The sequence below is a fragment of the Lynx rufus genome, unplaced genomic scaffold, assembly GCF_022079265.1.
Source record: "Lynx rufus isolate CCGP_SWC_20201006 ecotype Redwood Valley unplaced genomic scaffold, mLynRuf1.p SCAF_18, whole genome shotgun sequence".
NCBI lineage: Eukaryota > Metazoa > Chordata > Mammalia > Carnivora > Felidae > Lynx > Lynx rufus.
Window position 1 is genome coordinate 27,029,782 of NW_025814832.1, and position 17,056 is coordinate 27,046,837.

At 42.2% G+C, this 17,056-nt stretch overlaps 2 protein-coding genes across 2 annotated transcripts; both read right to left on the reverse strand.

The window, feature by feature from the left end:
- Window positions 1–5,545: 5,545 nt before the first annotated feature.
- LOC124513615 (keratin-associated protein 3-3) lies at window positions 5,546–5,842 on the reverse strand. The gene has a single exon (XM_047081740.1). The coding sequence runs from the start codon at window positions 5,840–5,842 to the stop codon at window positions 5,546–5,548; it is 297 nt and encodes a 98-aa protein (XP_046937696.1).
- A 6,342-nt stretch (window positions 5,843–12,184) lies between these two features.
- LOC124513617 (keratin-associated protein 3-3) lies at window positions 12,185–12,481 on the reverse strand. Its single transcript, XM_047081741.1, has one exon. The coding sequence runs from the start codon at window positions 12,479–12,481 to the stop codon at window positions 12,185–12,187; it is 297 nt and encodes a 98-aa protein (XP_046937697.1).
- Between the last annotated feature and the right edge of the window lie 4,575 nt (window positions 12,482–17,056).

Sequence of the window (17,056 nt, forward strand, 5' to 3'; positions counted from 1 at the left end):
CAGTCTTGAAGGAGTGGCCTCATGTAGGAGCTGGGCCCTGTTGTTCAGCCCTGCCCAGGCTCTCGATTGTGTCTCCAACCTCTGTGCTTGTCCAAGTAGCCTATTATATTTTCAATAGCTCCCAGCAGTTGAGGATGTGCCAAGACCTGTCAGTGCCCCAAAGGGGAGGGCCTTAGCATCTAGATTCAGGCTGACTGGAACCAGACTCTTAGGCATTAGCTCTTTAAAGTATGCAAATGAATACAGTCCTGTGGGACTGTAAGCATAAGCCCCTCTGCCCACCAAAGCCAGGTGATCTGGAGGTTTCCTCTGGGTAGCGGTCACAAAAATAGGGGCTAGAGATGAGTGTATAAACCCTTTTCTGGGTCATACCACTAAGCCGAAGCAAGACAGAGGGAAACACCATGATGGTATTCATAGGCTATATTCCTGAGAGCTGCTCAGCACTAAATGTGTGACCAGCCTGGAGCCTTGCCCTCAGGCTGACGCTCCAGGATAAGCAAGCAGCCTCCTCTTCACAGAAAGACTTGGGGGTGTGCATTGTCTACGTAGTGTCCTTGGGGTGGCAACCTGCCGAGCAACATCTCCCCAGCCGCCACAGTCATGTGGGATGCAGGAACCCAACACCTCCCCCACAGCCAGGCAATCAAAGGATGTCCCTTGGACAGCAGCTACAGAAACAGGAAGGCACCAGGCAAAAACCAGGGCGCCAGACTCCCTTTCAGGAGACATTGGTGCTCTGAAGTGCAGCAGACGGTGAGGGTGAAGACAGTGCCCACCCTCTGAGGCGTCTAGACAGGATCACAGGTGTGCGTTTCATTAGAAGCCTCAGGCACAGCCATGATGATCAGCTATTAGGCCTCTTCACAGAAAGACCAAGCTCCTGGGTATGAACTCTTTCTGCTTTGTTTACAGCCCCGTGGGACACATGAGCGTTAGCCGCACTGGCTACACCAGGTGTCCTCTGGTAGCAGTCACAAAAATCGGGGTGCCAGACAGAGGTCTGAGCTCCTTCCGGGGTGACACGGATTATTACACTCCCACGTGACCAGGAACACAAATTCCCCTGGCCTCCAGAACCAGGCGATCAAAAGGCGTCCCCTAGAGGGCAGCGGCTGCAAAAACCCAGGCACCAGGTCAGTGTAAAGGCTCCCTTTTGGGAGATGCTCCTGCTCTGGAGCATGCGCGGAGGAGAGCGCCAAGATGGCGCCGGCAGCTTCGGCCTGGTGCTGCCCAGCAAGGGTGCTGGGTGTGTGTGGCAGGTCCTCGTGCCTGCCCCCCCGCCGCCCACGCTTCACTGTAAGCAGGTGAGCCCCCTTCGCTTGAAGTTTGAGCACTGTGCCAGCGCCGTTGGCTTTCGAGATTCGGTGTTTTGCAGGCTTCGTCGTTCAAGCGCGTGTCGGAACACTGGGATGCGTGAGGTGGGGGTGGAGCGCGCCACTACTGAGGCAGAGGCTCCGGGTTTTGAGTTCCCGCCTGGTTGCCGGTGGCTCCCAGGCTGGCGTTGATGGCAAGGTTGTGTCCCCGCCTCTCCTACCTGCCTCGGTGGCCTTGTGTATCACCTTTAGGTTTTTGTAAGAAGTTATTCCGAATGTCGCTGTAGGCCGGTTTTCTGTGGGTTGGAGGGGAGTTCGGGAGCCGCCCAGTCACCATCGGGGTTTGTTTTTTTTCGTTTCTTTGTTGTGTTTTGTTTTGTTTGTTTGTTATTTTATTGAGAGACAGCGAGCAAGACCATGCAGGAGCAAGGGAGGGGCAGGGGGGAGAGAGAGGGAGAACCTCGGGCAGGCTCCATGCCCAGCACAGAGCCTGACGTGGGGCTCCATATCAGGACTCTGAGGTCACCACATGAGCGGAAATCCAGACTCTGTCGCTTAACTGACTGAGCCACCCAGGCGCCCCTCAGCCACCGTCGTGAACCAAAGCTTGAAAGTGAACTTTCGTATGACACTTTTTAATCAACGTTGTTTATCCAAAAGTGTTTTCATTTTCCTTCAATTTTGGAGGTGGTTTTTGCAAACTATAGAACTCTGGGTTACTTTTTTTTATTTTTTTATTTTTTTTTATTTCCAGGACGTTGAAAATGAGATTTGATTGTCCTCTGACGTCCATTTTATCTGAATAGAAGTCTGACAGTCTTTTTCTCTTTGCTGTCCTCTGTTGAATGTGTATTTACCTCTCATTTCTTTTAAGATATTCTATTTGATTTTTTTTAAGTTAATTTATTTGTCGAGAGAGAGAGACAGAGAGAGACAGAGAGAGAGAGAGAGAGAGAGAGAGAGAGAGAATCCCAAGCAGGCTCTGTGCTCACAGCCCGTGAGCCTGGGCTGTGAGCACAGAGCCTGACGGCAGGGCTCCATCCCACAAACCAGGAGATCATGACCTGAGCTGAGATCAAGAGTTGGAGGCTTATCCGACTGAGCCACCCAGGTGCTGCCCTATTAATCTTTTTTATTACATCAGTTTGATTATGATATATCTAGGTGGTGTGTGTGTGTGTGTGTGTGTGTGTGTGTATGTATGTAGGTTGTGTTACCTGCTTGGGATTTGTAGGTTAATAAAATATATCACTAAATTCAGACAGTTTTTAGCCTTTGTCTATCCCAGTTTTCTACCTCAGTTTCCTATCACTGTGGAACTTCTATTTCATAATTGTTGGGTCACTTGGTACCGTCCAACAGGAGGCTGCTCAGGTTCTGTTCATTTTTTTTTCAATCCCTTTTTTTCTCTGTTTGAGTGTTGGTAATTTTGATCTATTGTAACATTATTTAAGTTATCTTAATGCACTGACCTCACTTCTAGTTGGCAGTTTCCAATCTGATATTAAGGCCATCTATTGAATTCTTTATTTCAGACGGTACTCTGTAGTTCTAGAATTTTTATTTGCATCTCTGTAATTTAAATAATTAAAATTTAGTTTGTTATTATTAAATAAAAATTAAAAATTTGCTTTTCTGTTGAGTTTCTTCATCTTGTTCACTTAAAAGTTTTTTTAATGTTTGTTTATTTTTGAGAGAGAGAGAGAGAGGGCAAGTGCAGGATGAGCAGAGAGAGAGGAAGACACAGAATCTGAAGCAGGCTGCAGGCTCTGAGCTGTCAGCACAGAGCCTGATGTGGGGCTCGAACTCACAAATTATGAGATCATGACCTGAACTGAAGTCGCATGACTAACCGACTGAGCCACCCAGGCGCCCCATCTTGTTCACTTTTTCCTTTCACATTGTGTTCATCTTTCCCTATGTCCATGAAAATACTTATAATAACTGTTATAAAATTTTTGTCTGCTGATTCTAACATCTGTGTTATCTATGGACCTGTTTTTATTGGCTGCTTTTTCTCTTTATTATGGATGACATTTTCCTGTTTCTTCATGTGTCTGACAATTTTTAATTATATGTTGTTCAGTCTGGATGATGTATTTTAGGAAGTCTTGATATGTTGTAGAGTGCTGAGTGTTGAGTTTTGTTCTGACAGGAAGTTAAATCACTGGAAGATCCTCAATCCTCTAAGCCTTGGTTTTAGACTTTTTGAGAGAAAGTATAATTTGGTGTGTTCTTTACTCAAGGTTGTACTTTTTACTCTTTTGGTGTGTCCTTCTGGAACATCAGTTGAGTGCCAGAGGTACTCGGAGAGCTTTGCCATCTCTAGGTGTACTGGAATTTCAGTGTCTGTTAGAATTGACTGAATTTTGGTATCTCCATTCAGCTTTTTATCCCCCAGCAGCCACTCTGTTAGCCTCATGAAATTTCATCCTGTATGCATTCAACCAAGCTCTCTGCAAGTACTTGATAAGAACTTTTACATAGACTTCTGCACCTTCCCTTATACATCTTCTTCCTCTCTAGAACACTGTTGTGCAAATTCCAGCCATCTAAACTCTAGTTAGATATGCCACCTGTGACTCAAACTTGACATATCTAGAGCAGAATATAGTATTTCCTTTTTAAATTCTCTCTTCCTTCTCTGTTCCCATGCTCAGTTTGTGACATAATGCCACTGCCTAATCTGACAGCCTCTTCTCTTCCATATCCCTTTGACCACCCGCTTCAGTCATTTTGCCTTTGACTATGTCTTTTTCCTGTTTGTGACCATGGCAGCAATCTTAATTTCTTAATTGTTCTCAATTTTATGGTATCACAGCACTTTACTAACACTACTAATAGAGCACTTAATATTTTTATTACAATACAGTGCCTTGCTTCAATTAATAATTGTTAATTGCATGAAGGAATGATGGGTATTGTGTTTGCATGTGCTTGACCTACTAGGCAGTCTGCTCATTTTGAGCAGGGACAATAAAATCCAAGGCACATCATTAAGTATTTAAAAATGTTTACTGAATGAATAATGACATTATGAGGTTACTAATTTTTTTTTAACATAAACAGATCAGGTCCCCTGGAGTTGATATGTTATATCTTCATATCATGTTCAGTATTTCCCAATATACCTTAAACCATTTTTGGGGAGGACAAGTCAGGGAAAGTCTATTTGCAAGTGTGCTGATATGGTGGACCATTGCGTATGTGAGGCCATTTAGTTTTTTTGTTTTTGTTTTTTTTTTTTTTCAACGTTTATTTATTTTTGGGACAGAGAGAGACAGAGCATGAACGGGGGAGGGGCAGAGAGAGAGGGAGACACAGAATCGGAAACAGGCTCCAGGCTCTGAGCCATCAGCCCAGAGCCTGGTGCGGGGCTCGAACTCACGGACCGCGAGATCGTGACCTGGCTGAAGTCGGACGCTTAACCGACTGCGCCACCCAGGCGCCCCCCATTTAGTTTTTTTAAAACAACAAGAGGGGCGCCTGGGTGGCGCAGTCGGTTAAGCGTCTGACTTCAGCCAGGTCACGATCTCGCGGTCCGTGAGTTCGAGCCCCGCGTCAGGCTCTGGGCTGATGGCTCAGAGCCTGGAGCCTGTTTCCGATTCTGTGTCTCCCTCTCTCTCTGCCCCTCCCCTGTTCATGCTCTGTCTCTCTCTGTCCCAAAAATAAATGAACGTTGAAAAAAAAATTAAAAAAAAAATAAAACAACAAGAACAATGAAAGCAAGAAATATTTGTACTGTCACCATGTTTAGTTTTGCAGATTGTTCTTAGTTTTTCTTAAAATGCTGACTTTTGGAGTTAAGTACATTAATGAATTAATAAGAATAAACAAAAGTAATTGTAGACATTTGTGCTATGCCAGAGATGTAAAATTTATTAGCGTGATCATGAAGAAGCTCCTCCGTTTCCAGAAAGATGCCACCCAGCACTGGAAACAGAATTCCCGAAGCACCCAAAGAAAGAGAAACTTTAGTATGGAGGAGATGAAAAACTTTGGGAAGCCTGTAGCATCCACCTGTTCACATTGCCCTGGGTCACTGATATCTACCATATGGCCATCAAAAGTCTCTTGATTTCTTTTTGAGGGAGAGTTGTCAGTGATAACATCATCCTTGTTCCAACTTGGAAAGCAGAGTCAGTTAGTTGCAGGTAACGAGACAGGTGAACACGAAAGCTTCTGGGTTGACTCTTCCAGCATCAGGCACGGAGCAAAGCAGCCATCGCTCAGCAGCAGCTTGAGATGCAGGGCTCACAGCTGGGCTGGGTATAGGTTGTGAGGTTGATGGTCTCCAGGCACGGGGTGGGCTGGCAGGAGTTGAGCAGGAAGCAGGTGGGCACACAGGGCTGGGGAATGTGGCAGGGTGGGGGGCAGTTGTCACAGCAGGTTGGCTCCAGTAACCAAGTCGTGTGTGGGCAGGTGCTGGGCAGGCAGACTCCGCACCGGCAGCATCTGTCAGAGGAGCAGATGGTGGTGGCGGGGCCGGTGGGGACGCTGCAGCAGCAGGGGACACAGCAAGCCATGGCGCTGGGAATCTGTGTTTTTAATTGATTTGGTTGTAACGATAGATGAAACTTCTGAGTTGTGACTGTCTCTCCTTTCTTTGAGGCCCTTATATACCCTTCCCAGTGGGTGTTGGTCCAACCAGAAGGCTTCTTTCCTGGTTCTTGTTTATATTAGTGTACCCATTATCCTTTGATTGGTTTGACATTTAGATGCTTGTAAAGAGTCTGTATTCTCCTAATTAACATTTATTTGAGTTCCTTGCTAAATCGGCACTGATTACTCTTGCTATTTGTGACTGGAACACAAGCTTTATGATGTGTCACCAAAAACTTCTGCTATTATAATTCTGACACCAGCCTTGCTGGGAAATATTGTGTGATACTACACCCATAGTATGTAGGTCTTATCTCTGGTGCTAGTCTAGTGTTCATTCTCTTTACCTTTATCTGTATCAGTTGTTCTGATGATGTTTTAAAAAGTCGAACTTAAGTTAGTAACTTTTTTTTTTTTTTTTTGCTTTGGGACTTTTAAGAAAATTACATAATTTTTTGTTGAGATGTAACTAGCACATAACATTGTGTTAGTTAAGTTTTGGGACTTTTGAAGATCAAACTTACATTAATATGAAGAAATATGCTATTGAGAAATATGGGCAGACTTTTAAAAAACACCTATTATTTCATTTTTGACTATACATATTTTATATTTATTTAAAAATTTGGACAGATAGTAAAGTATAAAGAAAACTCACTCATAATCTTATCATCAAGAGAAATTCTGTATTCATACTTGTGTATATCCCTCTAGTCATTTTTTTTTAATGTTTTTATTTATTTTTGAGACACAGAGAGACAGAGCATGAGCAGGAGAGGGGCAGAGATAGAGGGAGACACAGAATCTGAAGCAGGCTCCAGGCTCTGAGCTGTCAGCACAGAGCCGGAGGTGGGGCTCAAACTCACGGACTGTGAGATCATGACCTGAGCTGACGTCGGACGCTTAACTGACTGAGCCACCCAGGCACCCCTAGTCATTTTTTTTTAATACATTTGTTTATCACTTTAGTACTGTAATCATTTTACCTATGGTTCTATAACTTGCCTTTTTTCTTAAACATACATATTTTCATTATCTTGTATTCTTAAATATATTTGATAATGTTATTTAAAAATTTTTTTAATGTTTATTTATTCTTAGAGAAAGAGAGAGAGAGACAGAGCATGAGCGAGGGAGGGGCAGAGCGAGAGAGGGACACAGAATCAGAAGCAGGCTCCAGGCTCTGAATTGTCAGCACAGAGCCCAATGCAGGGCTCGAACTCATAAACTGTGAGATCGTGACCTGAGCTGAAGTTGGATGCTTAACCGACTGAGCCAGCCAGGTGCCCGATAATGTTATTTTTAATATTTCCTAGCATTCATTATATAATTATACTTCAAAGTTACTTAAAATTTTTACATTATTAATCATTTAGGTTATTTTCTTTTTTAAAATTTTTTTTTTCAACGTTTATTTATTTTTTTGGGACAGAGAGAGACAGAGCATGAACGGGGGAGGGGCAGAGAGAGAGGGAGACACAGAATCGGAAACAGGCTCCAGGCTCTGAGCCATCAGCCCAGAGCCAGACGCGGGGCTCGAACTCACGGACCGCGAGATCGTGACCTGGCTGAAGTCAGACGCTTAACCGGCTGCGCCACCCAGGCGCCCCTAGGTTATTTTCAAGATGATAATTGTGGCAATAGTTAATAACTGTGGACCACATTAGGAGTCAGAAGAGCTCTTTACTGGATCCAGTCCTTCTCATTGCCTTCCTTGTTATGCCAAATCATTCATTTTTTTAAAACCTTGTCTTTCTCCTCTTCAAAGTAAGGATCATAATATCTATATTCTTCCATTCAGAAGATTTTTGTCCATAGACAATCATAAAGTGCTATACAGAGATAAATTATTACCATCATTATCCAAGTAAGTTGCAGATCAAACAAACTCAAGGTAAGGAATAGGGGAAAGAAGCAGTCTAAAGAAGAAAAAAATAGCTGCAGAAAAGCAAAAGAGCAACCTTACAGGAAGTAGCAAACATTTATCTGAAGGTTCACACCTACAGTTAGAGAAAACAGCTTGGATAGAAATTAATAACCTTCAAATTTTAACAAAGTTCTCTATGGCTCTGCTTGGAAGAAAGGATTTGTAATCTCTGTTGGTATCCCTGGACTTCACCCAGATTTATCTTTGAGTGAATACCTGCCAGATTTCTCACTCTTTTACTGAGGACTGATTTATATTTTCAGTATTTTTAAAATTTTGTTTTAAAACCTTTTTTTAAAGTTTGTTTATTTATTTATTTATTTATTTATTTATTTATTTATTTAGAGCATGTGCGCTAGGGAGGGGCAGAGACAGAGGGAGAGAGAGAATCCCAAGCAGGCTCCACACTGTCAGTGCCGAGCCCGATGTGGGGCTTGATCTCACAAGCCATGAGGTCATGACCTGAGTGAAACCAAGAATTGGGTCCTTAACCAACTGAGCCACCCCGGCACCCTTATATTTTCAGTATTTTAAAAATAATTTAATAAACATATATCCAGCAGTTCCCATGTGCCAAACACTGTGATAAATGTTGGATATAAGAGAGTGAACAAAATAGACATCATTCTTGGTCTCATGGAACTTGGAGTCTGATGGAAGGTTTATTGTGAATATATTATTATAAGTTACTGTTATTGTATGTTATGATAGGAAGGGCTCTAAAATCATAAAAATTATAAGCAAAAGGAAATTATTTTGAGATTTTAAGAAAAACATTGCAGAGAGGTTTGCAGTTTCTCGCAGAAGTTCATGGCAAAAAGAGAGTGTTGTCTTACTTAGAATGCAATACTACTTTAAGTCAAGCTTATGAGGATAAAGAAATTGGTACTGTTCTGTGTAGAATGTTACGTTTCTATAATTATAAATAAGGTTTAAAGTTATAGATTAGAAACTTATAAAATAAAAAGTTTATGATAAACTCATCTCTTTTATTGAAAAGACATATAGTACTTTAATAAAATTTCTTTTCTTTGCCGATGGTCTAAGTGACCTGGGGATAACTATCCTTTATTTGTAAATTATGACTGTGAATCCTAGAGAGGTGAGCTAATTTGCCTTAGACGGTCTGGTGACTGACTTGTTAAAAGACTAAATATAGGACTTAATTGAGATTGAGCTACCTTTTTTGTGGTTTAAGTTTAGTATGTGTCAGAGATACTAAACATTCTATTTTTAGAAATAAAGGGTACCCTTTTCCTTTGAGCGAATGCAGGAAAAACACGGTTATTCTTGATTAGATAGATTTTCAAATTGCTGAAAGTCTACACACACACACACACACACACACACACACACACACACACACTTGCCCAGTTTTAATTATACCGTCTATAATCATAGGGGGTGTGGGGAAGGAAAAATTTTTCTACCCTTGACGGTCCTTCAACTGACCGAAGAATTAGAGTTACATGAGACAGATTAACAGGAAAAAACACCAAAGTTTATTATGTGCACACAGAAGCCCAATAATGGAATTGAGACCCAAAGAAATGACAAGGCAAGCAGTTTTTATACTTTTTAGACAAAGAGACAATATATGAGGAATTGATAGGTCAAAGAAAACTTAACTTTGGGAGCTTCAAATAGTAAGGAATTGTAAACAGACTTAGGGCTGTGGTAGTAAATTAGTAAAAGGTAGCAAGGTTTCTTTATACAGCCTTCTCAGCTCTAAATTTCCTCTCTGGTGATAATAAGGATGTCTCTACCTCATTGTGCAGGGAGGGTACCTTTCCCATGGGAAATTTATTTCCTGCTTTCTCATGGACAGAGGAGGGTCTGAATGTGCTTGCATAGGCTGTTTCTTACGTAATTTTTAGTTACAATAATCAGTATGCCAAGGTGGCACATTTTGGGGTGGCTTTCCCTTGACCCCTACAGGGCTGTCTGTGATAGTGAAGACATAAACTAAAGGTTGATAATAAAAAGAAGCAAAATATGATTGTTAGTTTCTTGCTTCAGAACTCTTTGCTTGGAGGTTTCAGGCTTAAAACCCTTTGCTTAAGGAGCCCCAACCTCAGAAATCTTTGTATTTCTTCTCTCCTTATCCTCTCCTCCTCTTCTCCCCATCTTCAGTGCATTCAATTCATGAGTTAGTAAGGTGCTGTTCTGTCTGGAGCAGCTGCTCCTCACCTCTCCTGCCTGGTCATTTTTTAACACTTAGCCTGGATAGCTTGGTGGCTTTCCAGAACTATCCCTCACCTGACGCTGAATCACCAATTCTGGGTTTTAGTTACTCTTTCTGTGTGTTTGCATGCTGTGCTGCTCACATCTCAGTCACAGCAGGAACCACATGGCATCATAAATATACCCATCTGCCATATGTAGGCCACATGTATTGTGATTACAGTAACTTGTCTGTTTCCCTCACCAGATCTGAGAGAAACTTGAGAGCACTTGAGGTAATAACATTTCTTTTATCTTTACATCCTTAGCACGGATATGATGCCTGGCACAAGGGAAGCACTCATGAAATATTGGCCAAATGAATGAGTGAATGAACTAAATCACTTGTTGGCAGTATTCTAGGTTGTGCCCCATGTACCCCATGGCTGCTAAATTCTGTTCATTTAAACCACTAATGAGCCTATAAGATCCTGTGAGCAGTCTCATTCTTGAGGGACTGACACGCACACTAAGGGTATTTAGAAACATGTTTATGTATTTAAAAATGTTTTTTTAATGTTTGTTTATTTTTTGAGAGAGAGAGCATGAGCAAGGGAGGAGCAGAGGAAGAGGGGGAGAGAGAATCCCAAGCAGGCTCCACACTGTCAGCCTGGACCTGGATGCAGGGCTTAAACCCACAAACTGTGAGATCATGACCTGAGCTGAAGTTGGATGCTCAACTGACTGAGCCACCCAGTGCCCCTAGAAACTTGTATATTTATAGGCACTTGCTGCTTCCCTTCCCTGCCTTTTTCTTTTTCACAAATATTCTTTTGGTTTTAGCTCAATACTTTTCAGATTTTGATTTGTGCCTTTATATATTAATGATACTTATATACATTATACATGCATCATACATACATACATCGTAATATGTGTTGTATATGTATTCTATGTGTGTTATCTTTCTAAGGCAGGGCAAAGGATAATCTGCTTAAGATAAAATGAAGTAGGCTGGTAAAAAGAAGTACAGTTAAGTCATAGATTAAATCATGTTTAATCAAGTTTTTAGCTCCAGTTCTCAGCCCATTTCCTAAAGAGTTTTGGCATTCTGTTGATGGTGGCCAGTAGAAATATATTCCTAGTGCCCTGCTACTGGAGTTGACCACTTAAGCTTTCTCTAAGGGAAATGAAGTTGAAATTGATAGGCCTACTAAGTGACTCGGTCTTAGAACTGAATACCTGCCACTTTTAATCTGTGAGCCACTAGATCCTTTTCTATTAAAATTGGATGTGATGATTTTGTCAAAGATTCTTACATTTTATATTTCTCTTGCATGTTGTAAGTTGAGGCCATAACTGTCAGTTCAGCTTCTGGTCCTTAAAGTTGGAGGCTCTGTGATATTGCAGAAAGAATAGGGCTTTAAAGTCAGACATATGAGGAGCTGAATTCTGGCTTTCTTACTAAGTAACTTTGAGAATGTTGAGTAACTCTTACAGCTTCATTTTTCTCATCTATTAGTGATGTTTTAAGGATTGTGTGAGTTAATAATGTGATTTCTTCAGCAAAGTGTAGGTTAAGTAAATGTTGGCTCACTTCAAATTGCATTTGTCTGAGGAAAAGGGGAGAATGGAAAAGCTAACCAGTTTGAAGTTAGCAGCCTAGAAGCTAGCTAGTTCCAGTCATTCTTTTAGAAGGTTGTTCTGTTTTTTTTGTTAAATACAATAATCATCTTATCTTTTACCTTTTTTTTTTAAATTAAGGAAATATACCAAAAACTCTAACATAAACAAGCAACATATCTTGCCAGAGAAATAAAGTTTATTGGAAAACCCATCAAGAATTTTTTTTTTTTTTACTCTGTGAAAATATCCACTATAAGAAATGGGATCCAAGAAGCAACATGACCAAGAAAATATAGTCTGGGTTCTTACAGATTTCAATAGAATTTCAATAATAGATGATGTTCACCTGCCCAAATGAACCAAATGGTTATTCAGGCAAATAACCATAAAGAAATTCTTGATTTTCTTTCCATTAAAATCAAAGGTAGGTTTTCCATATCTGGGCCATCTGGTCTGCCTCAACATCATGATCAACTACTGAGGCAAATGAATACTGAGTAGACAGCTTCTGGGTTCTTCATTGTCAGGCACAGAGCAAAGCAGCCATCGCTCAGCAGCAGCTTGAGATGCAGGGCTCACAGCTGGGCTGGGTATAGGTTGTGAGGTTGATGGTCTCCAGGCACGGGGTGGGCTGGCAGGAGTTGAGCAGGAAGCAGGTGGGCACACAGGGCTGGGGAATGTGGCAGGGTGGGGGGCAGTTGTCACAGCAGGTTGGCTCCAGTAACCAAGTCGTGTGTGGGCAGGTGCTGGGCAGGCAGACTCCGCACCGGCAGCATCTGTCAGAGGAGCAGATGGTGGTGGCGGGGCCGGTGGGGACGCTGCAGCAGCAGGGGACACAGCAAGCCATGGCGCTGGGAATCTGGTTTGCTTTTGGTTTCTTGGAAAGATGAGGTTTCTGAGATACAAATGTCTCCTCTTGCTTTGGGGCTCTTATATATGGTCCTCAGTGGGTGTTGGTCCAACCAGAAGGCTTCCTGTCATTTTTGTTTATCCCACCCCTCTTCGCTAAGATTCTCTAATCAGTTTGGTATTTACTTGTCCATTAAGAGTCGTGCCCTTACTAAGATACATCATGTTTTTGACTCATTGACTTGTCATTTTTGTCATAAGATGATTGCATTTTATCTTCACAGGGTCTTGGAATGCCAAACCTTACATGAAATATGGATAATCAGTCTGAGTGACTGAATTCAGCTATAGTTTCAGAGGCTGTATTCTTTTCCTTGTTTTTCTCCCCCTTAACTTAAAATAATATGCATAACATACCATTTTTAATTACTAATATCAGAACATACAACTCAAATGGTTAATTGGACCATTTTCTCAGTCAAGTCAACAAGGACATGACACTTATAGATGAATGTTGCATATGACAATATGAATCTCAGACATAGTTACCTTTTTTATTGAGGATAGAATTCAGGTTCTATTGAGCAAGCAGGGTGACAGCCAAAATGGAATACGATGAAACCCCTTTAATCTATAATGAGTCTATTTTTAATCTATAATGAGTCTTAAAAGGTTGTATTATTCTATGTTTTTTTTTAAAAACAGTCTTTATTCTCAAAGCTATGCCAATCTTGTAGTGAGTTAAAATGTAAATTCACTGGGAAGAAAGATCCACCCAGCTGCTGGCTTTTTTTAAACAAGTTTTTAATGTTTATTTATTTTTTAGAGAGAGAGAGACAGACAGAATGTGAGTGGGGGAGGGGAAGAGAGAGAGGGAGACCCCCCCCATCTGAAGCAGGCTCCAGGCTCTGAGCTGTCAGCACAGCGTCTGATGCAGGGCTCAAACTCAGGAACCCTGAGATCATGACCTGAGCCAAAGTCAGCCTTTTAACCAGCTGAGCCACCCAGGCGCCCCCCAGCTGCTGAGTTTTGTTAAATGTACCATTAAAAGAAATCACCTCATCTTCATTCATTTTCAAACTAATGCTTCATTTAAAATAAGTTGAACCAATGGGGCGCCTGGGTGGCGCAGTCGGTTAAGCTTCAGCCAGGTCACGATCTCGCGGTCTGTGAGTTCGAGCCCCGCGTCGGGCTCTGGGCTGATGGCTCGGAGCCTGGAGCCTGTTTCCGATTCTGTGTCTCCCTCTCTCTCTGCCCCTCCCCCGTTCATGCTCTGTCTCTCTCTGTCCCAAAAATAAATAAACGTTGAAAAAAAAAATAAAAAAAAATAAAATAAGTTGAACCAAGAACAAAAAGGAGAAGTCATAAGATTTACAAAACAACAGTGGGTTCTGGGAGGGTTATCTGATCTGATGTGGTTTAGAACTATAGGAGTCCTTATTTTCACTGACTTATTCCCTACTCTGCATGATTATTTGTTTTCATATCTTGGGTCTTCAATTAGGTTGTAAATTCCTTTGAGGGATGCCTTATACAACATTCTTCACCTCGGTTGACCTTGATCTGCTGTACTGTAGGATGGCAGATGAAGAAGTTGGACTGAATAATTATCTCTAGTGTGTAATATCCTGATTCCAGCATCTTCACATACTTCCTTCCCCTTGATCAGCACAAAACTATTCAGCCAGTAGAATCTAAATTATGTAATTCGTTGGTTGGATGGCAAATTGTTGTTGAGTAAACACGAAGGACAGATTCTTTCCTGGGGTGTTTCTGAGGGGACATGACTGAAAACCAACTTGGCCTGTTTAGTAGAGAAGAAACCTGGCTGAAGCAAATCAGTGGGAAATACTCAATGTCATTGGTAAATAAGCCTCATGCATTTTATGAGAAGAAGAACCTGTTAGTGAAGTTGGCTTGGTTTTTGGTTAAATATGGATATGTATCACAAAGCATATCAAGTAAAAATGAAGGTTAGTGCCTCCAAGGCACTTTACATCTCTCTGGGTGTGGCCACACTGTTCCTTGCAGTGTCCTTCCCCGATTCTGTACCTCTCAAATCCTGCTCATTCCTCAAGCATCAACTCCAGTATCTCCTTTGCGTGAACCTTTAGGTGGTTCTTCTAGATGTTTTCATCCTTTGCTTTCACAAAGTGTGTCTCCTATCTCTTCATTTAGACCTCATTTCAGTCTGTTATATATTATGGTTCATCATTTATTTGTCTTCCTCACTCCAGTGTGCAAACTCTCTGAAAAAGTGGGGATTGTGTCTTCATCTTCTTAGTCTCTGTCAAGCACCTAGGCGAGTGCCTGGAACACAGTAGGCGCTTGATAAATGTGTATGGAATTGGGTTAAATTACAAATTAGAAGGAAAAAAAACCCTATGTATTTATTTTTAGAATTACCTCTTATAATAACAATTGCCATAAGCAGAGCGATTTCATCTGTGAAGTGCTTTGCAGATGTTGAAACAGTTTTACATTCAGAGCTTCACCTAAACGAGTAATGAAAAAAATGTGGCTCAGCTCAGTCTTTGGGGTCTCTTCAGTGAGTATGTTGATGTTTCTCAGAATCTTTATTTTTATTTTTAGAGAGAGAGAGAAAATGCTCACGCACGTGCACGTTGGGGGTAGGGTCAGAGGGACAGAGAGAGAGAGTTGTTTTTTTTTTTAATTTTTAATGTTTGTTTATTTTGAGAGGGAGACAGACAGAAAGTGAATGGGCAAGGGCAGAGAGCGAGGGAGACACAGAACCTGAAGCAGGCTCCAGGCTCTGCACAGAGTCCGATGCAGGGCTGGAACTCATGAACCATGAGAACATGACCTGAGCTGAAGTTGACGCTTAACCAACTGAGCCACTCAGGTGCCCCAAGAGAGAGAGAATCTTAAGCAAGTTCCATGCTGAGCATGGGGCCCGATGAAGGGCTCAATCCCACAACCCTGGGATCATGACCTGAGTTGAAATCAAAAGTCAAATGCTTAACCGACTGAGCCACCTGGGTGCGCCTCTCAGAATCTTCAAAAAAAGGTGTGTGAGGTAGTTACTTAAAGAGGCAGGGAAAACATTAAAATTAAAAGTAGGTGCTGACCTTGGAATTGAAAATGACTTTAAGCTTAGAGCTTAATATATTTTAATATTTAGGCAATTTTTGTCAGGTGTTTACATATCCTTGTGAGGCCTTCTTTTGCCTATGAGATTTATGTTGATGTCATCAGTTAGTGTAATTCTGCTGGACATATTTATAGGTTTATCATGTGCACACGTGTCAAGAGTTGTTTGGCAATTATATCACTGAGACAGCACATGGTTTGGGGCACAGTGGTGTTTGTTTATTTTTAAAGTGAGGAGGTCCATGACAGCATTTACTCAACTTCTCACTGGAAACCATCATTCAGAACATTGAACAATTCTGCAAAGCTGAGGGCACAGGCTCAGAACATTTTCTTCCAGAGCTGCTTCTTTTTTTTTTTTTAATGTTTATTTATTTTTGAGAGACAGAGAGAGACAGCGTGAATGGGGGAGGAGCAGCGAGAGAGGGAGATACAGAATCTGAAGCAGGCTCCAGGCTCCGAGCTGTCAGCACCGAGCCTGATGTGGGGCTTGAACTCACGAACCATGAGATCATGACCTGAGCCGAAGTTGGAAGCTCAACCAAGAGCCACCCTCTTCCAGAGCTTCTAATTAAAGACCATTTGCTGAGCGTCTCTTAAGGACTGTGATGGTCCGTCAGGGTGACGTGGCCAGGCTCTTGGAAATCTCTTTGGCTAGCAGCGCGGTGCTCCACACTCACAGGGCTGGACACAGGTTGTGACAGAGATCCCACTCAGGTTTGGAGCAGGGTGGCCCCTGCTGAGCAGCCAACATGATGGCACGTAGGAGTCAGGCACACAGCAGGGTGGGGGGCAGGTGTCACAGCAGGTGGGCTGAAGGAGGCTGATGGCGTGTGGGCAGGTGCTGGGCAGACCTACTCCGCACCGGCAGCATACGTCAGAGGAGCAGGTGGTGGTGGCGGGGCCGGTGGGGACGCTGCTGCGGCAGCCTTGGAGACAAGACTCACAGCCAGACATTTTGGTGCAAAGGAAGATCTTCTTGTACGAAGCTGTTCTCTGTGAGTCTTTTATATCCACCAGAAGCCTCAGGGAACACGGCTTCTGTCCACCAGAATGTTTCCCTGTTGTTGTTTGTATAATCCCATACAAATAACTCACTGACTTATTTACCAGATGCGAGAGGAGCTCTCCTTCACTTTTATTTGGTTGTGTTGCGACATTCAAACGTGCTTTCTGTTGCAGTTTCAAAGTGGTACCACCGAAGGCTCTCCACTTAACTCCATCACCGGTAAATACTTCAGGGTTTCTTCTGCATTTCCTCTTTTTTACCGACCAGAATTTGTCCTTACAAATGATCACTGCTGAGTGTAAAGAATCAAGAGTGATTTCTCTGAGAAGTAAGAAATGATCCTTCTCAAAATGTGTGATCTGGATGTATTTGGGAAGTCAAAACCTGTGGTGGGACTTTTTCCCTATCAGAGTCACCTTGCTGTCTTTTCGAGGATGTGAAGATGTAAATGAG

Coding starts and splice junctions, on each gene's coding strand:
- LOC124513617 (XM_047081741.1), bottom strand. CDS start 12,481: ATGGCTTGCTGTGTCCCCTGCTGCTGCAGCGTCCCCACCGGCCCCGCC.
- LOC124513615 (XM_047081740.1), bottom strand. CDS start 5,842: ATGGCTTGCTGTGTCCCCTGCTGCTGCAGCGTCCCCACCGGCCCCGCC.